Below are 26,676 nucleotides of genomic sequence, written 5' to 3' on the forward strand. Positions count from 1 at the left end.
TCTGACAAATGTTGGCGCATTGAAAATATACTAATTCACTTCCTGTCAGTAAGAGGCCCAGGGCCAGCAGATTATACCACCTTTTGTAAGTGACAACTACATAGGAAGCAATTTACAGAACATTTACTCTAAAGTAAAATCTCATATGTGTGTGTAAATATGCATTTTACATTATATAGTTCACCATTTATTTATTTAGTTTCACCATAATGCACTTTAAAACAGCAGTCTACTGTTACAGTATATAAATGAGAAATTAATAAAGGTGTGCTACAATCAGTTCTGGACGTTCAAATGATTTACAAGCACCTGATACACTTGTAAAGTAAACAAAAAATATATATAGTATGTGACACTGGAATAGCAAAATGCGACCTTGATTAAATTATTAGTGAGAGAATCAACAAATATCTGTTTCTGTATAACTAATAGAATTTATGAGTCAATGCATTCCCCAGACATAAGATGGTAAAGTCGTTTTTTTTTTTCATCACAGCAAATAACAGATTAATAAAGTGTATTCTGTGGTTCATTAAGTTTAACAACTGTTAAAAGCAGGAAGTAGATCCAGGAACATCAGGGAGTAGTTCTAAGTACAGATATGCATGTTCCTACTTACGAGATTGCCTCTTCACGGTTTTCTCCCCAGGAGAAACAATGCCCAAACTGGGAATCTGCAAACTCGTGCAGACCGCCAGCGGCTGCCACACTGAAGTATCCCCACACATTCTTATTGCTTCGGAAATTGAGCTCTTGGACTGTCCCTGAGCTTGGCTTAAACCCCTGTAGTGAAAGAAAAAAAAAAAAAAAAAAGACATAAGGAGCACAGTTTGTCATCATCAACAGAGCATTGAAAAAAAGCTAACTATTCTTGTATTGTACTTTCTTGTATTCCTGTATTGTCATATTGCTGTATTTCACCCCTAAATATTGTCTGTAACCTAAACTAATGTCCAGTGCTGCTTAATATGTTGGCGCTTTATAAATACAATCAATAAATAAAAAAAACTATTCTTTCTTTAATAATGGAGCCATTTAGAAACACAGAACAGGGGTTTATACCAATAAAGAGTCCTAAAGGCCAGATTTACCATTAGGCACGTGACTACAGTCGCCACCATTAAGGTTAATAGCTAGAGGGGACATTCTCAGGAACAACCTCCCACATCACAGCTAGTCCAGCTACCTACCCCTAATTACTGCAAGTATTGCTGCTTCCCTTTCATAATCTGTCCCACTTACAATAGTTTCTTCCCCACTTTCCACGCCACTCTACCTGCTCTGCATTGCCTGGTGCTCACTGTGCTAACCAGCCTTTCAGTGAGTGCCCAGTTTGTAGAAGTATCATTGAAGAGTTGTATGTACTGATAGATGAGGTTTAAGGAGCTAGGTTTGGTTGCGCCTATAGGCTCCTGAGATCTACAGTATACACATCCATGGTCTTTATTAGACGTTACAAACAGAATACACTAAAATAAACACATACAAATTCCTACCTCATCAGGGTTTTCACTGGTTATTCTTGCAGCAATCACATGACCTCTTGGGCTTGGTGCATTTGTGGGATTCTCAAAACATATGGGCAAGTCACCCCAAGGTGATTCTCCATAGAGAACTCGAATATCCTTTATTCGGTACAGTGGGACTCCCATAGAGATCTAAATAAACAAATGTTATATTATAAAAACAATATAGCATTAAAGAACTGTAAAATGAGGCTCAGCTCACAAAACTTTTATTAAATGCATTAGCACACTATTCTTACAACCCTGCCAGGGGGGCATGGACAAGATGGCGATCTGAGCAGATGGGTGTTCAGGAGCTCCACTTTTCCACATTTCAACTTTGCTCAAAAACATTATTTACAGCATATTATATGCAACCAGCATTTTTTTTTTTTACTAGACCAGCATTGGAAGGGTTACACACAGAGCTTTAAAGTTCCGTGGATAGAAATGCAGACGCATCCGAAGTTTAGATACATACATTTAAGTAAACACAATGTAACAAGTGTGGAATGTTACACACTCTCTGACTGTGTAGGAGCTGGAGGACAGCCAGAGTGTGTAACATTCACCACTTGTTACATTGTGTTTACTTAAATGTATCTAAACTTCGGATGCGTCTGCATTTCTATCCACGGAACTTTAAAGCTCTGTGTGTAACCCTTCCAATGCTGGTCTAGTATAAAAAAAAAAAAAAAAAATAAAAAAAAAAATGGTTGCATATAATATGCTGTAAATAATGTTTTAGAGCAAAGTTGAAATGCAGGGTTATATTCCGCTTTAAGCTCTTTTATTAAGGCATAGCAGGATATAACATAGGGCAAGCAGTGATGACGTTTCGAGAGGACCCTCCTCTCTTTATTAAGTCCACAAGTCCTCTCTTTGTGGACTTGATGAAGAGAGGAGAGAGATAAATTACTGACTTGTGCTCAACACATGTCAGCAAATGTCAATTTTTTCAAGGTTACAGCATTCGCTAACACATTCGGTGATTATCTCCAGCTCTCCTCTGTCGGTAACTAGCTTTGAATGCCTTCCTGTGGATGTTCCCATGATTGAGTGACAGGAGCAGGCAGCCCTTTGGTGGCGTAACCCATTGAGTCCCTGTTTGAAAATGCAAAGTTGCTAGTGGTGAAATCACCAAGCAAGGCATTTGTAATGTCTCCAGGAAGTTCATCTAAGTTGTGGCAATTAAATAAAATGTTAAGAAAGACTGATGGACAGATTCAGAGCAGCAGAGGCAGTATAAAAAACAGTAAACAAATGTTTACATCTAAAGGGATGTCGGGATGCCTTCTATTGTAAATGCCTCACAGCAGCTTTTAACAACACAGACACTCCAAGCTGCTCTGCACTGCTCCGCTGTTATCGATCAGCCTTTGATGAATTGAAGCCGTAGTAGTTCGGTAACTTAAACATCTACCGCACATGTGAAAATATTGATGAATTAGCACACACAAGTGTAAAATACCGAATGCGGTATTTTAACGACTTGGATTTTGTTATGGAACAGCCTTTGATGAATTGAAGCTTATGTCTCAAAAGAACAACGGAGGAAAAGATAAAAGGGAGAAGGCAAAATCCCCAGACAGGCAAGTGCCTATACCAGCCTCACAGCATGCAAGCTCCCACACTAAACAACAGACTTGGAACAGGATGAAGTAATTTTGGATGAAATCCCTCTGCAGCAATGCCTAGCCAATATCAAAGAAGCCATTAAAGCTTGCCAAATGTCTGACGATGAAAAGTAAGAATGTGGAAGCAGGCCTAAGCCTCCTGAGGTAAGACAAGGGTGGTTGCTTCCCCTACAGATGCATTGTCTCTGCGGGAAACAATACTGGGTTTCCATCTGGTTACTTGGCTAGCTAGAAGTTAGGTTGCCTCTGTATAACATTAGAAAATTAGGATGTAGACATCCTTATCACCAAGGTTATGGCAAAGGATGTAGGAGTTTGGGTTATGCTTATGGGTGTTCGTATTTCACATTCTTAAAGCTGCATTGTACATACTTCTCTATGCTTTCCAAGTTCTTTATTTCTGGCCTATCTGCTACTTCTGGACAATAGAGCACTGGGTTAAACTGGGTGCCTACCACCATCTTATTACATGCTTGAAACTCTGGTCAATACGCTCAAAATCACTAGTCAACCACCAATGGCTACCACAATTCGGTATCTGCAAGTGAGGCATGTGTTTCAAGCACAGTTCCCCACTGGGGTACGACAGGTCAGGTCTAGTAAGCTGGAACACACATTGCTCATGGAAAGGCTAGAAAAACATGATATCATGGGTGGGGAAAGCCTTGGGATGTTTACATTTCAGAATAATTGGAATGAAGAGACCTCAAATGAGAAGGACTGGGAGGAGGTTCTGGACACATTTGGAAAAAAATATCAGTGTGAGGATCCGCTCGGCTTCCTGCGCAGGCAGGCAGCCTTTTGACCACTGTTCAGGTCTGCATTCTGCAGGTCTCTGGAAGAGAGACCTTTTGTCAGTTTGGCAGCTTGCTGCTGAGGAATTTGCATACGTTTGTCATGCAGATTGCCTAGCCACATCCTTTGTAGGCTTGCTCTATATATACCATGTGATATCACAGATCTGGGCTGGTCATAAGGGTTAGTCCTGTGAAACACTCCTGGAGTGTCAGCCTTGCTCATTGTTTAAGATTAGCTTAGAGTAATTCCTGGGACTGCACTAGGCAGGTTCCCTAGTGCAGTTAGGATTGCATATCTGTTTGTTTGTCTGTTGCGATTGTCCTGTCCCAGCGGTGGCCAACAGGAAATCGTTCTGTGTGTCTGGGTGCTAACCAGAACAGCGGTTGTTACTGGTAGCCCCTTCTGATCTGTCTTGCCTGGATCGCACTCGCCTTGCGCTAGTGCGGTGGATCCGTCTGATCTCCATCTCTCTTGCTATACTTGGATCGCACTCGCTCTGGCGGTGTTACGATTCATACTGTATCATCTCCTGCCTGCTGGTGGTGGTATTGAGTTGGACTGCCCTGGACTTCCACTATCCACCAGCAGGTGGCTTATCATTACATTTAAGGACTTGCAGTTCTTTGTATGGCCTGCAGAGGCCTCTAATGTGTCTCTGAGCAATTACCACCAGATGCTTCCTATTACATGGACTATATAAGTCTGCCTCTTCCTGCAAGTCATTGCCAGAACTTCCTATGTTACAGGTCTCTGGTCACCTCTGTTCCTGATACCTGGTTTCTTGTACCCTGCTCTGTTATCTGATTACCTGCTGCTGACCCTTTGCTTGTCCTGACTCTGCTTCTGTTTATTCCTTTGTACCTTGCATGTATCTGATTACCCGTTGCTGACTCTGTTATTCCGTTTTGACCTGTCTCCGCCTGCCCCCTTTGATACCGCGTTATTGTATATATATATATATATATATATATATATATATATATATATATATATATATATATATATATATATATATATATATATATATATATATATATATATATATATATATTTATATTTGCTTGTACATATATATCTCCTGCACGCCGTTTGTAGATAGATAGATAGTCAGGGTCTTGGTTATATGTGTGCACACTGTTTTGTTTGGTTTGCGGGAGATTCACTGTATATATTGTTTGCATATGGTTGTATGTTATTTGCATTATTTGGTTCTTAATAAAACACCTTTTTGCACATTCCTGTCTCAGTATCAGTGTTTCTGCAAACTGTGGTCATTCCTTGCTTATTGTTCCGTAACAGGCGGAAAGAGCAGTGGATCGTATCTCTCACTTATTCCTGTTTTCGTGTATCTGTCTTGTCTGCTACGAACGCTTGCTGGAGGCTCGGTGAGGTAACCGTTAAGCAAGCGCTCGCGTCCTCTGTTTCATGTTTGTCTGTCGGTGGTTAGTTAGGCGTGCTAGTCTCTGTTGTGCTTATCACGCGGAGACCGCGCATAAACGCGTGCACTGTTGCGAATGAGTGCGGTGTTCGCGTTTAGCTAGCGTTTGTTATTTTCCTTATCTTCTCATTGTATGATTTGCTGTGCCTTTGCTACTCTCGTGCTCTGCCTTGCTGTAGCCTTGTGTCACCTCTGGCAATCGCCTCTCTCGCGATTGCGTTCCTACTTCATATCTACTGTTGTGTATGCACCGTCGCGGGTTGGTGACTAGTTTGGTGCACACACATACAATCTGTCCCTGTGCTCATTCTCTTTCGCAATCGCTTCTCTTGCGATTGCGTTCTTACTTGGTTTCCTTTGTTGTGTGTCCGCCGTCGCAGGGTGGTGGCTAGATTGGTGGACATACATACATTCCTCATCTGTGCTTATTCGGTCTTGTGTCGCTGTTAGCAATCGCCATCTCTGGCGATTGCCTTCTCTCCTGTTCTTCATGGTTGTGTGTTCATCATCGCAGGGTGGCGACTAGATTGGTGCACACACATACCCTCTATCGCTTTGCTCTCTCTCCTTCAGGGCTATATTGCCCTGCGTTTCTTCCCTTCGTGCAATTTCTGTCTTGCGTCTGTGGCAGGGCAGAGGAGCTGTTTCTCTGCACTCCACAGCTCCACCTGCCAACAGGAATTTCCCTCTACAGGTGCATTGCACCTTTTGCTGGGTTCCCTCAAATTACACGCTTGTGGAGGATTTCCGCAGATCACGGAGAGAATTCCACAATCAGCAAAGGACAGGATGATACAAATAAGATTTTTATATAGAATATACCTAACCCATGTAAGAATGCATGGAATTAAGCTGACTATATAGGCCTTCTAGAATAAGATTAGTGATGGTCAAGTAGATGCAAATAACTTCGAGTTGATGCACATTTATGCAAATTTTTATGCAAATTTATGCAACTTGAAAATGAACCAATCGAATTTTACCTCAGCAGGATTTGATTGGTTCATTTTCAAGCTGCATAAATGTGCATCAAAATTTGCATACATTTGCATCAACTCGAAGTTATTTGCATCTACTTGACCATCACTAAAAATTATATCCACTATCAACAAGACTGTATCCACTCATTACCTGCTCTAGTAGGGTGGTGCTGCTGGGGTTGCTGGATGTGTTCCCTGCTGGAAAACACACCCAAGAATGAACTAGACTTATGTTTTTACACTATAAAATACATTTATAAAGTTTGGATGTTGTGTACCAGTCCAACCTTAAACTCAAGTATACAATCAATGTGGAGCTACCCTTGTACCAGTCGACTTGTGCCAATTGAAATTGCCCAGGCAAGTTTGAAAAGTGTAAGCACCATGGTTAAAGGAAAACTGAAGTGAGAGGTATATGGAGCCTGCCATATTTATCTCCTTTTAAAGGGATCATGAAGTATGTAAAAAAAATAAATAAATAAAAAAAAAAAGTTTCACTTACCTGAGGTTTCTGCCAGCCCCCTACAGCCGTCTTGTGCCCACGCCGTTTTTATTTCATACTACATTTTATTATTTTTATTACATAATTCAGGTTTCCTTTAAGCAATACCAGTTGCCTGGCTGTCCTACTGGTCCTTTGCCTTTCTTACTTTTAGCCCTAAACAAGCATGCAGTAGATCAGGTGTTTTTGACATCGTCAGATCTGATAAGATTAGCCGCATGCTTGTTTCTGGTGTGATTCAGATAGTACTGCAGCCAAATATATTAACAGGGCTGCCAGGCAACTGGGGTTTAAAAGGAGATAAATATGGCAGCCTCCATATACTTCTCACTTAAGATTCCCTTTAAAGCGCATGGACACTAACCCTTCGTAAGAGGTATGAACCTGAGTAGTGGAGGAGTTTGTGGCCAGAGGTTTTCCCTCCTTTTTCTTCTTCCTTCTGACCTTTTCTTTTTCTCTTCAGGCTTAGTTACAGTCATCTCACTGGCACTAAAGACTGATTATAATATATGAGTCATTTTATTGCTACAAATATGCTTTGCTGTTGATATTTCAGTATGCTATACATGGGCATTTCTAATGAAGGTTGAAATAACTGAGCACATGTATCTCTATGTACTCAGTTTGTTTGCTTCTGTGTAAAAATTCAATAATGCTAATGTAAAAACATCTCTGGTTGTAGCTAACAAAGACAGTTAAGCAGCAAGACCAGACAGAGAGACTATTGAGAAGGAAGCAAGGCCTGACAGAGAGACAGTTGGAAGGATGCCTCTGAATCCAGAGTTATACTGTATAAAGCAGCATTTCACCTTTCCATAGAATCCAAAATGGATTGAATGGCTCTATGCTGAATAAATGATATATATATATATATATATATATATATATATATATATATATATATATATATATATATATATATATATATATATATATATATATATATATATATATATATATATATATATATATATATATATATATATATATATCCCTATTTTTAAATTTCAAAAATGTATAAAAAATAAATAAATGAATGTTATATTGTCTGAATTGAAGGATACAGTCTTTTACACAGTCTGAAATAGTTCTAAGCTAAAGTAATGAACTATTGACCTTTGTAATCTATACCCTGCACTCAGAGGCTGTTCTCTTCCAGGAAACAGTTTTATGGCTGTATTGTACCTCAAAGGTACCGGTAGCCCGATCTGGTGTAGTACATGATGTAATGTGATAGGCGTAAAGAAAAGGTGAGAAATTAATACTCACAGAATTGGATTGCTAGACTATGCAACCACTAATTGCACGTAAGAGGAAGTACCTTCCCCGCTCCGCCTTTGGTTCAAGATGATGGTCGCTGCTCCAAAATAAACTAAATGATTGCTCATTAGTAAGGAGGCGTCCACTAAAATCAGTATATAACAGGGTGTAACAGTGCTTCCGATTAATTCACTCTTGCTTATCTGGACTACTATTGACCTGAGGAAGCTGCGTATAGCAGCCAAACGCATGGTCCAGTGCTTTTTTGAATTAACAGTAAGTCCTTATTTAAGGTAGGGCCAAATCCTATTTTTATATTTGTATTATATACAGCCTAGTTATTTCCATGCTTAGCAATGCACAAACACGTCTAGCGCATCAGATCGGTCACCTCGGGCACACTTTAAGATGCTGGTAGGGGAAACAGTGCTGGTTAGATAGCTTATAATTTTTAGTGTGTTTTATTTTTCAAAATACAATATTATACTGCAGTCAGATTCAGTAATACAGTAATACTTTAGCGCTTACTACCAATCCAGTTTGAGTCCGCTTACACCCAACTGCATTGCTTTGTAGTAACAATATAACTTAGGATGGTGCACCAATCATATGACATAATGTGCCAATTCCAGTGCCTTGCGTATTTTCCAGAAGCCCTAACCACAGTCTGCCACATCATACCTGAAGCTGAGCAGCAGGAAGATTGACGTCACATATCATTTCAGTACAGGGATGTTCCACCTGAAGTCTTGGGTTCAGTTCTAAGAAGTGGAAGCTGCCGTCCTCGCTGTAAAGATACTCGACTGTGCCTGCGCTGACATAGCCCACCAGCTTAGCCAGACGCACTGCACACTGAAAAGGAAAAGAGATTTATTACAAACTGCTGAGTATGCATTGTGTAACCCAAACATCCAAAACTCTTATGTTTTACTCATATTTTCTACTGAGATTTAAAAATAAAAACCATTGTGAGTTGAAGAAGGCTGTCTTTAAGCCTACTATTTATGCAATTAGGAAAGGATTTCCATAAAACCTTGGTTATGCACTATATTAGGCGTACAAACAAACGTGCTCATTTGGGTAACAAAAGGATTGAGACAACATGGAAAGTCATATCTTGCGCTGCTGGGCCCTAGATTCAGGCACACTTATTAGTTAGAAAGGCCTGGTGCACACCAGATGAGTTTTTCTGAGCGTTTTGAGCTTTCAAATCTGCTGCTAATGTTATCCTATGTGTCTGTGCACACTGGAGCAATGAGGTTTTGTAAAAAAACCCATAGCATTACATTGGGAAGAGCTTTTAGCGGTTTAAAAAGCTCTTCCCAATGTAATGCTATGGGTTTTTTTTTACAAAACCTCATTGCTCCAGTGTGCACAGACACATAGGATAACATTAGCAGCAGATTTAAAAAAAACTCAAAACGCTCAGAAAAACTCCTCTGGTGTGCACCAGGACAAAGTGTAGATAGCAACAGCTGAGTCAGGTGGGAAGGGAGGTAGAATAAAATGGGGCAGCTGTCTACAGGATGGCAGCATAAAATAACAAATGGGACTTCTCTGCTATTAGGGTAGCACAGGAGGAGGCCCTAAGAGAAGAAGAGAACAGAGAAGTCAAGTTCCTACTCCCTGCACCTCCTATGTTGATCCACTTTGGTGGTCCAGCCTATAAGCCACAATTTTTTTTTTATTTATCAATTTATTTTTAGGAGAAAAGAAAATGCCAACCTATATTTGAGTATCTACTGCAGGGGTGTCAAACTCAAATCCAAAGTGGGCTGATATTGTACACTGGGACACAGTCACGGGTCAACCTCAATGCCTACTGGCCACCTTCCTCCCTTACAAAGTTCCATGGTGTCTAATAGTCCCCCTCCAACCCCTATACAGTTCCCTATGGTCTAGTGCTTTCCCCCTACATAGCTTCCCTGGTGTTCTAGGGCTTCACCTCCAATATAGCTTCTGTGGTGGTCTAGAGTGGGCCAAACCTAATGCAAAGTCGGGAACCCACTTAAAGGGACACTTAAGTCAAACAAAAAAAATGAGTTTTACGCACCTGGGGCTTCCAATAGCCCCCTGCAGCTGTCCCGTGCCCTCGCCGTCTCCCTCCGATCCTCCTGGCCCCGCCGGCAGCCACTTCCTGTTTCGGTGACAGGAGCTGACAGGCTGGGGGACGCGAGTGATTCTTCGCGTTCCTGGCCACAATAGCGCCATCTATGCTGCTATAGCATATATCATATACCATATAGCAGCATAGAGGGTGCTAATGTGTCTGGGAACGAGAAGAATCACTCGCGTCCCCAGCCTGTCAGCTCATGTCACCGAAACAGGAAGTGGCTGCCGGCGGGGCCAGGAGGATCGGAGGGAGACGGCGAGGGTACCGGACAGTTGCAGGGGGCTATTGGAAGCCCTAGGTGAGGAAAACTCATTTTTTTTGTTTGACTTAAGTGTCCCTTTAAGGGCCAAATTGAATGGCTCTGAGGGCCAGATTTGGCACGCGGGCCAGAGTTTGACATGAATAATGTACGGTGGAGCAGTGATCTGTGATGGATCAGCAGGAAGAGACGAGAGATATCACCATTACAAACATCATAGAAATTAGCTGCCCGATTCAGATTCTTTTATTTAGATTATGAAATGTGGGTTATATCACATCTGCATCTTCAATGCAAGGAAAGCATTCCAGCACCCTTTAAAAGGCAGACAAAGAATTTTGCCATGACTACTGCTTGTGGCAATATATTTCACATTGTAATCACTCTTACTGTAAAATAACCCTTTTGTAAACAGATGGCAAAACTTTTTTCCTCCATGAGCAGATCATTACTCCTAGTCTGTTACACAACTATTATACAACTATATACACAACTATTATACCATTTGTGCATTCTTTGCAGAAAGTTTGAGTTGGATATAAAAATCACCCATTCCCCTGTTACCCCCTTACCTAGTCCGTTACACAAGGGAGAAAATGCTCATCTGCCTAGCTTTTATATTGCCCTCTGATATATTTGTACATGTCAATCAGGTCACCTCTCTGTCGCCTTTCCTCCAGACTAAATAAGCCCAGTTTATCTAACCTTTCCTGGTAAGTGAGGTCTTCTATCCCTCTAATCAACAGCATTGCTCCTCTCTGCACCTGCTCTAAAACTGAAAGGTTTCTCCTGTAACGTGGTGCCCATTAGCATGAAAAACGTTGGTATTATACACAGCACAAGAAAAATGATTCACAGTTACCATCTAAAGTAGTATACCAGTAAACATGCACTGCTCTGTTCTACCTGTTCCATGTATTCAAACACAGACGGGGCAGCAACAGTGGCAGGCGCTTCCTCTATGATCTTCTGATGACGTCTCTGTATGGAACAGTCCCGTCCAAAGAGTGAGATGGCATTTCCATACTGATCTGCAAGGATCTGAACCTCCAAGTGCCTGGCATGCTGTGCTAGCTTCATCACAAAGACAGGGGAACCAGGCACCTCTGTCTGGACCTAAAATTAACATAGGAGTTAATTAAAATTCAATTACAAATGAAAGAAAATGTTCATAATCTCACAGATCTCTAGGAGAGAAGGGTGCTCAGCTTCATAAGCAATACAATCAGCAATAGAACACGTATGCCAAAACTCCAGATGCAGATTGTTATAGACTTTCTTTAATTTAGAGCACTGTAAAAAGCCATCCTATCATTACCTTGATAAAAGGGACCACAAAAAGCTGGCTTCCTACAGTGCTATGGATAAATCTAAATGACCGTTTGTAATTGGAGTGCTGGCTAGAGTGAACTATTCCTCCCCATAAAAGACAAATAACATTTATATTGCACTTTTCTCCTGGCAGACTCAAAGCACCAGAACTGCAGCCAGTAGTGCGTACTCTATAGGCAAAAGCAGTGTTAGGGAATCTTGCCCAAAGTCTCATACTGAATAGGTGCTGGCTTACTGAAAAGTGGCTTACACTATCCAGCCAGGCTACATGGATTCCTAAGGCAGTAGTTAAGATATGTGCTGGCTTGTAAAAATAGCAGGTCCTTTATATAGAAATACCGAGTCAATGCAGAAAAACAGAGTCTTACAGGTGAAGCGGAATGAGATTTTGGTAAGCTAGGGAGAATCACAAAATGGGGGATATCAGTCTATGTTCTGACTCACATCAGAGATATCATCTGTTACAAAAAAAATCCCTTTCCGGAGGCACATAGAGGGGGAGGGGCGTGTCATGAGGGAGTGAGGAAGTGTGCTCCTGGTCTCTCGGCTCGGCGTGGAAGTATGCAGCCAAGTAGCAGAGACCCTGTGTGCTGACCCATGCTGTGGAATTTCAGCACGGATCATTTGAGAGAGATCCCGGCGGCCCCCCTGTGGATGGAGCAGGAGAAGTGAACTGTGGCTGGAGGATAAGCAGATGGTGACTGGAAGATATGCAGAGACCAGCAGCGGGTGGTAACAAGCAGGCGAAGACACGTGCAGGCATAGCATAGGAGGGGGAGGGAGAGGACACAGCACTGACAGCAGGAGGAAGAGCCGACCTGCAGCCCCAGAGACCCCTGGTCGGTGGTGTATACTAAACACACCAAGGCAGAGTGGTGGAAATCTGCTTCTTGAGAACAGAAACTAATGGCTGTGGACGCATAGGGAGAAAGCAGGCCAACTAGTGGAGGAGAGAAGCAACAGTACCCAGGTGATGAATGGCAACTGAGCTGGTAAGACAAACAACTTTTAATAACCTTTTTTTTGCTGAACTGTATTGCTGGGAAACGAAGTGAATCACTGGTTCATTACATGGTGTTGTGATCTGAACTGCTGAGCCTGGTACGAAGTGAACTGGTCTACTAGCTTGCTGTACTGTGGAGCGGGTTGAAGCATTAGTTGAATACACAGTGAAGTATAACTGAATCGCTAGCCTGCCATGTGGTGAAGTGTATGGACTGGATAGCTTGCTATACTATGAAGCACACTGAACTATTAGCTTGCTAAGAGGTGAACTGATAGAGACTCCCTGTGGTACTGTGAACTGCTTTGAACAATTAGTCTGGCAAATTGTGCATCCCTAGAGACTCCCTGCTATGCTGTAAAGTGTGAAATCTTAGAGAGACTCTGATATACTGAAAGGGTATTGAACTACAAGCCTGCTAGCCTGCTACGCTGTGAAATGAACGTGATCGATAAAATGCTATACTGTACCGTAAAAAGGAAGTGAGCTGCTGACCTGCCAAATCGTGGAGTGAAGTAGCATCAGTTTATTAAACGGTGAAGCTTACTATAACGGGAAGTGAACTGACCGGATTAAGCTTGAATCTGTTAGCTTGCTACCTGGTAAAGGGAAGCGTATTGTGACTTTGCTGTACTGCGAAGGGAAGCAAGCAACGAGTTTGCTGTAAGGGGAAGTTTGCTACACCGTGAAGTGATAGCGTTGGTGGCTCAGACCGAAAAAATGGTTAAGGATAAGGATAAGAAAGCAAAAAACCTTACCCTCAAAGAGTCAGAAAATACAAATCAGCGGTCAGTTAGCAAGTTTTTTTCAGCTTCAGATAGATCAGCAACAGGTAGAATGTCTACAGAAGGGAAAGGATCAGTGGAAACTACCCTACCACCATCTAATGCAAGCTCTCCAGGGTCTGAAGCTAATCAAAGTAACAATCTTGAGGAGATATGGAGATATCTGCGGAGCATGCCAACGAGGCAGGACTTAGAGGCGCAAACGGCCCAAATAGTGGCCTCAATGAAGACAGAGATAGCAGAGATCAGGGAAGAAATGGGTGAGCTACAGGGGAGAACTGGAGCTATGGAAGAATCGGTAAAAACGCTGCGGACAGAGATCGACATTTTAAAGAAGACGAGTGAGGAACAAAGGAATATCAATATCAGTCTGAAATACGAGATCGAAGATATGCAAAATCGAGAAAGAAGGAACAACTTAAGGTTGAAGGGGATCCCAGAGTCAGTGCAAAGAGATAATATAGAGAAATATCTACAGTCCTTGTTTAATGAGCTACTGGGGCAGCCAGAGGAACGTGAGATTAAGTTTGACCGAGCACATAGGGCCCTGTGGCCAGAACCGAAAGAAAAGGAACCCCCCAGGGATATAATATGCAGGTTACATAATTTCAGAGAAAAAGAGGACATAACGAAGGCAGCAAGACTTAAAGGGCCGATAAAATGGCAGGGCGCTGCAATTAGCATTTATCAGGACCTAGCACCTACAACATTGATGCAGCGTAGAGCCATGAGGCCACTATTAGCACTGCTGCAGCAAAAAGAGATACCCTATAAATGGGGGTTCCCTTTTGCCCTGATAGTTAAAAGGGACCATCGCCTACTGATATTGAGACACCCAGATGAAGTACCTGCATTCTGTAAGGACTTGTCTATCTCGGTAGTAGAACTGCCAGATTGGAAACCGGGAAATATGGGCAGCACACAAAGAGGTCTTAGAAGTAATAAAGAGTAATAAGATGAATATACAAGTGGTTTTAGTGGGGGGTGGTGGAGAGGAGCGGGGGAAGGGAGGGGTGTAGGGGTGGGGGTGGTGTGTCTTTTTTTTTTTTTTTTTTTTCCCCCTCACAGGATTTATATAAGAATGTTAAGGGGGCCGGACTTGCACTGAAGGTAATAACAGATATTAAGGGGAAGAATAAAGGGGGAGGGGGGAGACATCGGGTGAGGTTGAGGTCTCGGACACATCTGCTCGGCCAGGAATAGCCGCTCAGGTGTGAACGGGCTTAGGGGTTCACAGATTAGAGACACAAGAGGGTGGACACAGATGACACGAAAAAGGTACTAGCATTGCAGATCCGGCCCTCATTCACAGATGTTGGAATACACAAATGTATAAAAGGTGGGAGGGTGAAATCAAGGGTAGGAGCACCAGAGCACATGAGGGAGGATGGGAGGCGGGAAGTAGAGGAGCCCCCACGACCCCTCCAGACAAGTTTTTGGGGAATGGGGTACACTGGGTAGGAAGGGGTGGGGGGAGGGGGGGGGAAATGTATTTATTGATTTCTTTATTTATTTTATTTCATTTTTATTTTTTTCTCCTTCCTACTCTCCGCTGTTTTATCCACCTCCTTAAAGTAATGAAAGCCGAGATCGGGGGCCGGGGAGGGACCTATGCTCCAGTGAATGGCAGCTTATTACCCTAAGAGGTGTTGCAACGCACCAAAGGGACCAGAGGGAGGTACCCGATGGAAATTGTTCCTTTTTAAGGGAAAGGGAGAATGGGCCTGGGGAAGGAGAAGATGGGAAATATGGCCCTGGACCCTAAGAAGGGAAAGTTGCAAAGGGAAAGAGGGAATGTATGGAAGTGAGAGCGAGTGGGTAATGGGAAAGGAAATTCGGAGTGAGTGTGAGGGAGGGAGGGGAGAGAATGGAAGGGAGGTCAGTCCGGATTTTGTAAGCTACAAAATAGATAAAGAGTATGGATCTTAAGGTCCTGTCGTTAAACGTCAGGGGGCTTAACAAACCAGAAAAAAGATCAGCCACCCTGAGTCTGTGTCGTAGAGAAAGGGCGGGAATTGTATGCCTGCAGGAAACGCATTTTAAAGGCCCTACAGCCCCAAGAATGTTTGATAAGTACTATAAAACAATATATATGAGTGGCCTGCAGGCATCCAAGATCAAGGGAACAGCAATTCTAGTGGCAAAGGATGTGCCATTTGTATTGGGGGAGGAATATGCGGATCCGCAGGGTCGGTTTAATTTAATAAAAGGACAATTGTTTAATAGAACGGTCACAGTGGGTTCGTATTATGCGCCAAATGCCGGTCAGGCAAAAACATTAGAGCAATTTTTGAAAAAGGTTGAGGTGTTCACGGAAGGAAGTGTTATTATTGGTTCGGATTTGAATGTAGCCCTGGATCCGCAGATAGACACCTCTGCTGGTAAATCGACCATTTCAGGTGGTATACAAAGGAAGAGTAAAAGATTATTGCATGGACTGCAACTGGTGGATGTTTGGCGCATATGCAATCCCACTGCACGAGACTATACATATTATTCTCAGGTACATAATAGATATTCTAGAATAGATTATGTTTTTGTTTCACATGATTTGCTCTCTATTTCAAGGTCCCCAAATATAGGCCCTATAACACTCTCAGACCATGCACAAGTATCGGTGGAATTGAGGTGGGGAGAAAAGGTTAAGGGCCCAATGATATGGCGCTTGAATGACGCATTATTAAGGAATGGGGAAGTGACCCAGAGGGTACGGGAAGAATTGGAAAGCTATTTCCTTCTTAATTCCAGGGGCGAGGCTTCGGATATGACGGTCTGGGAGGCCCATAAATGTTATATAAGGGGTATTTTGATACAAGAAGGAGCCAGGAGAAAGAAAGAGAGAGATAAAGAAATAAAGGTTTTATTGGATAATATAGCAGAATTAGAACAACAACATAAAAAAGATAAAAATGAGAACATTTTGGAAGAATTAACTAAGGAAAGGAAACGTTTGGAAAATCTCCTCTTTTATAAAGTTCAGTGTATGGCTATAAGATGTAAACGTACCTTTTATGAGTATGGAAATAAATGTGGTTCACTACTGGCCAAATCCCTCAAGAGACAGCAGAAAAGTAACTATATAGCATGTATTAAAAACACGAAGGGAGAGAAATGTTACAAGTTGGAAGACATAGTTGGAGAATTTCAGGAATATTATAAAAAACTATATAATTTAAAAGGGTCAATGCATGAGAGAGATATGGAGGTAAAGAATAGGAAGATACTGGATTATCTAGGAGAAAGTGGAATGCCCAGACTGTCAGATGAAGAGGCCTCGGCCCTGGAATTCCCTATTTCACTACAAGAGCTAAAATTAGCAATTACACAGACACCGACAGGAAAGGCCCCCGGACCCGACGGGTTTACAAGTGAATATTATAAGAGGTTTGGGGATCAAGTGGTGGGACATCTGATAAAGGCAATGAACAATATAACAGGTGAGGGGACACAGAGAGGGTTTTCCCACCGTATGTTGGAGTCCTTTATATCAGTACTGCACAAGGAGGGAAAGGACCCTAAACACTGTCAGAGTTACAGGCCAATTGCCTTGTTAAATGTGGATGTCAAACTATATGCAAAGGTATTAGCCAATAGAATATCCCCTATGATAAATAATCTCATACACCCAGACCAAGTGGGGTTTGTTAGAGGTCGGGAGGCAAGAGACAATACTATACGGACTATTAACTTGGCCCAATGGGTGACGGCCCACTCCAACCCTGTCATGTTTCTATCTACAGACGCTGAGAAGGCTTTTGACCGGGTGGAGTGGGCCTTCATTGAAGGGGTACTGAAATATATAGGCATAAAGGAGAACATGGTAAGCAGAATCATGGCACTATACTCAGAACCAAACGCGAGGGTAAGGGCAAACGGGGTCTTATCGGACGCGTTTGGTATAAAGAATGGGACGCGACAAGGGTGCCCCATGTCCCCAATGATTTTTGCGCTGACATTGGAACCCTTCTTGTGTAGGATTAGGCGGGACTCCAACATACGGGACATTGAGGTAAGGGGAAAAATGTACAAGGTGGCAGCATATGCCGATGATATGTTGTTTTATCTTGTGGATGCGCATATTTCTCTCCCAAACTTGATGCGGGAATTTCATGATTTTGGTTTAGTCTCAAATTTAAAAATTAATTTTGACAAAAGTGAGGCAATAGCCTGGGGGGTGGAGGAGAACCAGAGGAGCCTGTTGAAGGAGAATTTCCCGTTTAAGTGGCCAGATAAAGCGCTGAGGTACCTGGGAGTGAAGATGATGTTTAGTTTAAAGGATATGGTATTATATAATTATTACCCGATGCTGGAACAGGTAAAAAAGGATTTGGAGTCCTGGGACCAACCAAAATTTTCATGGTTTGGCAGAGTGGCTATAATTAAAATGAATATTCTTCCTCGGTTACTGTATCTGTTCCAGGCCCTACCCATACCAGTGCCATCTTGTTTTTTTAAAAACCTAACAAGTTGCATCAATAGATTTATAAATAGGGGCCAAAAGACGAGAATAAGTTATAGACTACAATCAGCAGGAAGGGAAAAGGGGGGGTTGGCGGTACCAAATTTCAAGTACTATTATGAAGCCGCGATATTGACAAAAATAGTAGACTGGCATAAGCATGCAGAAGAAAAGAGATGGGTATCTTTAGAGGAAGATATAGCGGGATGCCCTCTGACAAAGTTACTGTGGACTTCAGAGAAAAATAAAAAGAATATACAAGGCAAAGAAATAGAAATTATAAAATATACAGTAGGGACCTTTGAAAAATATAGGGTAAAGGAAGAGATTTCCCCCTGGCCAACGCCCATTATACCAATACTGGGAAATAAAAATTTTCCTCCAGGAATACACCCAAGTAGTTATCCCAATTGGAGGGGAGAAAAGGAATTAATAGCCCGAGATCTAGTGAGTAACGGAGAATGGGTCCCCTTGCAGGAGCTGCAAAGGAAGGGGGAGAGGAGAACACTAGATGAATGGAGCCACATCCAATTTAAATCCTTTTTGAAAAGATGTGGTACTAAAGAGGCCCTAAGCAGGAAAAATACCCCATTTGAAGAGATGTGTAGGGGAAGGGGCCAACAAAGAAGGACCCTTTCAAAGATATATGCATTATTGAATGGGACAGAAGACCCTGCGGCCTCAGTGCGGGCTGGTTGGGAAAAGGACCTGGAAAGACCATTCACTGAGGAACAGTGGAAGAAAATAACTAAAATGGCAAGCAAGTCATCTATATCTACAAGGGGCCAGGAAGCAGGATATAAGATATTTGCTAGATGGTACCTCACCCCGGAGAGGCTGAGTAGGATGTTCCCAGGTACCTCAGCACAGTGTTGGAGGTGTGGAAAGGAAAAGGGAGATCTATTACATATTTTTTGGGGGTGCAAAGAAATACGAGAGTTCTGGGAGGCTGTGAAAAACTATACTTCCCAAATAACGGGAGAGGAGCTCCCGGATGACCCCGCCTTTTTTCTACTACATAGCAATGAGTGGCCATCAAAGAAATATGAGGGGTCTTTGGTGGGGTTCTTGATTAATGCAGCAAGGACCCTCATAGCAAGGCACTGGAAATCGACACAAGGCCCAAGTGTCTGGGAATGGTTTGTGGAACTGGAAAGGGTCTGGAAGATGGAGGAATTAACTAGTTTTGTACATGGAGATACAGGGAGACATGAGGAAAGATGGAGGCAATGGTTTGAATTCAAAGCCTTAGATGAATATGACAGAATAAGGAGGAAATCGGAATGAGATGAGACCCCTGGGGTTTTGATGGACAGGAATTAGGAAATGAGGAGAAGTTAAAGTAACAACGAGACGGACTGACCCTTGGGGGGGGGGGGGGGGAGTGAATGGAGGCTTGAATGGTGGTAACTGGCACTTGCGTGTGGGGGGCATAGGAACTTAAGATACGAGAAAGGTCACATAAAAGACACAGTGCTATAAATTAATATCCATGGTGGAAGGTATGACATTAGAGTGTGAAACAGATCTATAGGGAAGGGGAAGGACACCTGTTGTGCTGGGGGCACGCCGTTCAGTTTTCTGTTGGATTCTCCTGGTGGATTTGCCTGCGGCATGGAGAGGGGCTATTTGGCGGGTGGGTCTGGGAGGGAGTCTGGCGGAGAGTTGTGTGGTGTGTACTTGGCATTATATTGTAAGCGAGTGATAGGGAAAATATGGAGACTATTTTCTTAGACTTTTTTTTTTTACTGTACTTGTATGCTATTTATATTTGGAAAAATTTGAAATAAAGATATTTAAAAAAAAAAAAAAAATCCCTTTCCAGGCGGCTTTTGATATTACAGTATTCCAGATCTCAACCCCAGACAGATGTTATTTTACCTTTGGACAATGTGGCCTGTCATTAGAACCTCTGCAAGAAGGTTTCTAATAATCCTCACTTTCTACCCAGCTAAAAAGGGAAATAAAAAAAAAAAAAAAAAAGAGAAGGAGACCAGAAAATTCCCACTACACACTTTCTGTATTATGGGAAATAGCATAAACTAGTTTGTATTGCCGTCTGTTCAAGTCCAGTGAACCACCAAAATTCACATTAAAGTGCTGATGGTCACCTTTCTAGAGGTAAGACCAGGGCACCAATGGCAGAAGTTCTAACCTTACCTTCATCAATTAAAAACATCAAACCAGTGATGTTGGTCTTTAATAATTTACATTTGTCACTCCTGGCAAATTCACCTGGTGTTTAATTTCCAAATTAAACAAACAGTTCAAACTTCAAAGGTTATGTATTTAAACTGCACGGCGTGGAATGCAGCCCTACTGCCAATCTAACATACTCGGAAATGGAGAGGACTGGCCTTCTGATTAATGGAACACAAAGTTTTCTGCTCAAATTCTTACCTGTCTAAAAAGATTTGGGAAATCTTCTGCCCGTTCTGCCATTCGAATGCCTTTGCCACCTCCACCCTCAGATGCCTTTATCATTACTGGGTAGCCAATTCTCTCTGCACACTACAGAGCAAAAACATAAGTCACATTTATTAATCAGGGGTTTATAAACTACACACAGCTCAAAACAATGAATACATTCAGCAAGGTGACATTCAACAGCAAGATTAGAAATAGAATGCTAAGAATCCTAGAAGGCCAAGTAGAGCACAAAGAAGAATACCGAATTCATTTCACAAACAAAACCGATCAGATTAGACTCAGGTAGACTAATTCATTTGAAATCAAAAGCCAGTAGGAAAGGATTAGGACAAGGTTCATTGACTAGAATTAGAAAATACTCAAACGTTAGGAGCCAGCTGTAATCTTCTTTGGAGAGCTTTCACAGCCTTATTCTTATGCTGGGCATACACGGCTCATTTTTGCGCCGGTCGGCGTCTCACCGCTCGTTCGCGCGGATCGATCCCCGCGGGCACTTGCTTATCAGCGTTTCATTTTTGCCTATTGTCCGCCAGCGGGGATCGAGCCGGGAATCAATCCCCCGCATGATCGGACATGTCGGAAATTATCAATCGAGCCATCAGCGGCTCGATTGATAAGAAAACGAGCCGTGTATGCCCAGCATTAGGGTCCTTTCACACTATGTGACGAAAAGTCGCATTGTGCAGGACAAGTGTGATGCTAAAGAGGAGCTGTCAGCTATACTATCTAAAAAAAAAAAAAAAAAAAAAAAAAAAAAAAAAATACATATATAAGTAGATAAATACTTGCTCTGTGTACATAACATATGTATTGCACTGTCCACATTTTGATTTCATTGAGTTTTATATAGTAAATAAAAAGAAAACTGTTTCAGGCATTTGCCATTTTGGAATTCCAGTGTCTAAAGCCAATCCTGATGTCATTTCCTCCCTTACTCTGGTAGGAGGGTGGCCAATGCAAACACAGACAGTCTTCAGACACTCCCACACAGCTCTGCAATAGAAAGTGCATTGTCATTGACAACCCAGCATGCCCTGCAACTTCCTTTGTGCGGCAGATGTACTAAATACGAGCCAGGTAGACTGGGGAATGATCTTTTATCAACAACAAAAGTAAGTGATTTTTCACTTTAGGATTGCCTGGATGGGCATCGTTATTACTTGTTTACCAGATAAAATTAAAGAATTGATATTTGATTTTATGCCAGACAGTTACAGTGCATGATGTACATTTAAAAGAAAACCTGAACTGAGAATTCAAAGTCAAAATAAGCATACACAAGTCATACTTACCTTCCATGTAGTCTACTCCTCAGTGTCTTTCTCCTGTCCCGCGTCCCATTTGTTCACTGTGATCAAGAGAATTTTCCGTCCTCCATTTTGAAAATGGCAATTACCCATAACAGCTTTCTGGTCAGCACACAGTTAAACTGTAACATCACCCACTTGAGCCATAGGGAAACATGGACATTACCTGGTACATCAGTTTTCCTCTCAGCTATAACTGACAGCAACTGATATATTTCAGATCTGACAAAATATTGTCAGGACTGGAAGGGATTATTGTCAGAAGAAAATGGTGAGCTTCTGAGAGGAACTGATGGCAAGCTAACTATGTAATGTTCATCTGAAGTTACCTCATGTGTTTATTTTAAAGGGATACTGTAGGGGGGTCGGGGGAAAATGAGTTGAACTTACCCGGGGCTTCTAACGGTCCCCCGCAGACATCCTGTGTTGGCGCAGCCACTCACCGATGCTCCGGCCCCGCCTCCGGTTCACTTCTGGAATTTCAGACTTTAAAGTCTGAAAACCACTGCACCTGCGTTGCCGTGTCCTCAATCCCGCTGATGTCATCAAGAGCGTACTGCACAGGCCCAGTATGGTCTGTGTCTGCGCAGTACACTCCTGGTGACATCAGCGGGAGCGAGGACACGGGCGTGCAGGCGCAGTGGTTTTCTGACTTTAAAGTCAGAAATTCCAGAAGTGAACTGGAGGCGGGGCTGGAGCATCGGTGAGTGGCTGCGCCAACACAGGATGTCTGCGGGGGACCATTAGAAGCCCCAGGTAAGTTCAGCTCATTTTCCCCCCGAACCCCCTACAGTATCCCTTTAAATATTTTTACTCAGTACAGGTTCTCTTTAAGTAAATTTTACTGCAACTAAACGCTCTCTTTGTCAGGTAAGCGCACAACATGTTGTGCATTATTCTGACGGAAAGCGCCACACTGCTGATGCGCCAAAGCACTACTGAAATTGTCTACAGTGATGAAAAGCAATGGACGCAGTGTGAAAGGACCCTTAGGACATGTCCGGCCTTAATTAGCCTTGTCTTCATGCTTCTGCTTATTCTGCTTAAAATCTTTTTTTCTGTCCTGGCAAGGAATAGTCAAAAGGTAAATGGATAACCTAGAAGCTCTGTACTCACGTTCGGAAAAAAAAAAGCGATGAACGATGTTGGAGCACAGTTGAACTCAACGACTGCACGACGTTACACAGATTGGATCATTAGTGGAATCATGAAAAGAAAGACCCTGAAGTAAATTTGCCTCACGTGAGTAGTTTGAATGGAACAATAATTTGGTATCGTTTGATACTAATGATAACACAGATTATTATCCCAACCAATCCGCCGGATGGATAGTTACATTAACGATAATCACTGTCTTTAACCATTGGTGGGACACTATGTTCCTTGGCCAATACACTGATTATAAAAACAAGCAACACCAAGAGCCCCAATAGTGTAATATGTACTGGTAAATGGTTACTAGATAGAGTAAATATTAATACTCACAATCCAGGGTTACCATTAGGCAACCACTGTAAAGGCAGGTGGGGAGATTTTCCTGACCCCACTCAGGAATAAGAAGTTGCTCTCTGTAGATGAGAAAAAAGGGGGTTCAACCCTCCACCCAGGGTGGACTCAATATTATGCAGGAGAACAGAGGCGCCAAAAGGATAAAAGGAAGCTAAATGAGCTTAAAAACCAAATTCTTGGTAAATAGAGGAGGTAGTGGTGGACTTGCCTCCTCCAAGTAGACACACAACGACTGTAGTAAAGACAGTCAATATATTTTTTTTATGAACTCCAAATATGCAACGCGTTTCGCAGGTTTGATCCCGCTTCATCAGGCAACAACAACGGAGGAATAGCATATTTGGTCAGTAGAAGAGCCAGGCACCTCTGTGACAGAGGTGCCTGGCTCTTCTACTGACCACATATGCTATTGCTCCGTTATTTCCTGATGAAGCGCGATCAAACCTGCGAAACGCGTTGCATATTTGGAGTTCATAAATAAAATATATTGACTGTCTTTACTACAGTCGTCGTGTGTCTACTTGGAGGAGGCAAGTCCACCACTACCTCCTCTATTTACCAAGAATTTGGTTTTTAAGCTCATTTAGCTTCCTTTTATCCTTTTGGCGCCTCTGTTCTCCTGCATAATACACTGATTATAGTTAATTTCTCAGCGGTCAAGTGTGTGTACAGAGGAATATGGTATGTATACACATCCAAGTTTGATCAGAGATTAGCCAATTTTACCACTTACGTGTAGTATGAGGTCCAACAGATCTTGAATACTATACAATGATTGTGTAGGTGAACGCTCATACTGAAAATTCCATATTCAGAACATCAAGGTTAGTAGACAACTATTACAGCACTTAAAAAGGTTATTGCACGTTTGGTTCAAGATTTCATAAATTTTAGAAGAAAACTCTTCAAAAGCGTTACTGAATTGCGCACTTAATAGAAATAACTTGACAAATATTTTAAGAACGGTATCAATTACAACTTATCAGCTGCAGAAGTTTTCTCTCTACCTAGCCGGGTGCCTGACTCTTATTTGAATAAGCCTGGAGATAACAGAAAACCACCAGGATTATTTGCAAGACAGCTCCAAGGACAAATATATTAGCTCAAGAAAATTATTTCTCTTAACATAGCAGGTTCACAGTAGGCATTGCCCGTAACAGCAGGAAAGTATACGTTACGATGCAACATACACTTATACCGCAACTCACCTGCATCACTGTGAGCGTTACATGGGTAGTACACTGCAGCAAACTTTGATACAAAGTGAGTTAGGGAGAAAAGCTACTGGCACTAGATGTTAATCAGAGGTAGATTGGCTCCACTACCGGAGTATTACCCAAGGCTATGTGCACATCTTTGTGAATATCTTGTATGTAAAACAGGAGAAAAAGCTTGAGGCACTGTAACTTGCAAAAAAGGGTACCTTTACTCAACGGTATTCAGACAGCGGGAGTGCGTTGGAGGCCTGACAGCCGTTTTGCTTAACAATAAGCTTCCTCAGAGGCCAGTAGCAGTTTATACTTTCTGCATGCAATGTATGCATGAAAGACTATTCCATTTAACACCACTGGTGGTTGCTGTGTAAGCGGTGCCATACAGTGCATCATTATCCAATATTTTGCTAAGAATCTGAACCCTTTGAAAGGGCTCTTTAAAGTAAACCAGAGACAGATATAACTAAAGATTTGATACTTACCCAGGGCTTCCTCCAGCTCCATAAGCACGTCTGAGTCCCTCGCTGTCTTCCCACTGTCCTCCGTTCAACCGCGATCAACCCCCGTAACTGGCTCAGTCGCGTCAGTCAGGGTCTTCTGTGCATGCACGGACCTCTCACCACCACTGCTGGCGGCTCTGGCAATCCGTGAACTTCGGCTGAAGTCTCGTGTGAGCACCCCTGGCGTGCACCCATTTTGTCATCACGCCGGTAGCCGTAAGAGTTTTGTGATCAGGAGAATGACAATCTGGGGGATCGTCAAAGCGGCGGCTTTCGGCGCTGCTGCTGGTACCTGCACTACTCGCTCCCTTCCCCCTCTTCAAGTAACTTCCGATTACATTGGGCCTCACCGCATGCACTGCCATGCGGTGAGCAGCAGGGGAAGAGGCGGCGAGTGTTCGGGGCCTGTACCAGGAAGTGTGACATCACTTCCTGGCGGCTACCGTTACTAGGCAAGACTCGTTGCCTCTTCCCTGCGGCTCACCGTGCGACAATACAATGCGGTGAGGCCGAATGTAATCGGAAGTTACTTGAGGAGGGGGCTCGGGAGCAGAGCAGGTAACAGCAGCGACGAGGAAGGGGGTGGGAATCTGGATAGCTGCGGCACCTAGACACTGGCTAACCTGTCCTGTGGCACCTAGACACTGGCTAACCTGTCCTGTGGCACCTAGACACTGGCTAACCTGTCCTGTGGCACCTAGACACTGGCTAACCTGTCCTGTGGCACCTAGACACTGGCTAACCTGTCCTGTGGCACCTAGACACTGGCTATCCTGTCCTGTGGCACCTATAGCTGGCTAACCTGTCCTGTGGCACCTATACACTGGCTAACCTGTCCTGTGGCACCTATACACTGGCTAACCTGTCCTGTGGCACCTATACACTGGCTAACCTGTACTGTGACACCTATACACTGGCTAACCTGTACTGTGACACCTATACACTGGCTAACCTGTACTGTGACACCTATAGCTGGCTAACCTGTACTGTGACACCTATACACTGGCTAACCTGTACTGTGACACCTATACACTGGCTAACCTGTACTGTGGCACCTATACACTGGCTAACCTGTACTGTGGCACCTATACACTGGCTAACCTGTACTGTGGCACCTATACACTGGCTAACCTGTCCTGTGGCACCTATACACTGGCTAACCTGTACTGTGACACCTATACACTGGCTAACCTGTACTGTGGCACCTATACACTGGCTAACCTGTACTGTGGCACCTATACACTGGCTAACCTGTTCTGTGACACCTATACACTGGCTAACCTGTACTGTGACACCTATAGCTAGCTAAATTATACTAGGTGGGCCTATACGTGGCTACCTATAGTGGGGGAACTCATATTCACCATCAGTGTGCTGATCCATCGTTGTGTATTGAAAATCGTGAATCGAATCAAAATCGCAATTTCTGACAGAAATCATGCAATTCAATCTTTTCCTAAAATCATTCAGGCCTACAGGGGCGCACACTTGCGACTTCAGCAGAAGTTGTCGGATTACCGGAGCCGCCAGTGGAGCCAAGGAAGAGCCAAAGAGGATGCAGAGGGACGCTACGGGGATGCCGGGGGATGCTTACTGCTCAGGGTCCCTTTAAAGAGTAACTGTCAGGCATAAAATTAATAATCAA

The 26,676-nt window shown here is 42.9% G+C and overlaps 1 protein-coding gene across 3 annotated transcripts in view; it reads right to left on the reverse strand.

The window, feature by feature from the left end:
- The window catches only part of ACACB (acetyl-CoA carboxylase beta), a 193,107-nt gene that overhangs the window by 86,349 nt on the left and 80,082 nt on the right, over nt 1-26,676 (reverse strand). For all 3 annotated transcript variants that reach the window (XM_068239413.1, XM_068239406.1, XM_068239419.1), the window contains 5 exons: nt 20,472-20,582; nt 11,399-11,608; nt 8,802-8,972; nt 1,497-1,658; nt 620-783 (listed from right to left, as the gene is read on the reverse strand). In XM_068239413.1, coding sequence (XP_068095514.1) covers nt 620-783; nt 1,497-1,658; nt 8,802-8,972; nt 11,399-11,608; nt 20,472-20,582 — 818 coding nt within the window. The remainder of the gene's footprint in view (nt 1-619; nt 784-1,496; nt 1,659-8,801; nt 8,973-11,398; nt 11,609-20,471; nt 20,583-26,676) is intronic.

Source organism: Hyperolius riggenbachi, chromosome 1 (assembly GCF_040937935.1).
Source record: "Hyperolius riggenbachi isolate aHypRig1 chromosome 1, aHypRig1.pri, whole genome shotgun sequence".
NCBI lineage: Eukaryota > Metazoa > Chordata > Amphibia > Anura > Hyperoliidae > Hyperolius > Hyperolius riggenbachi.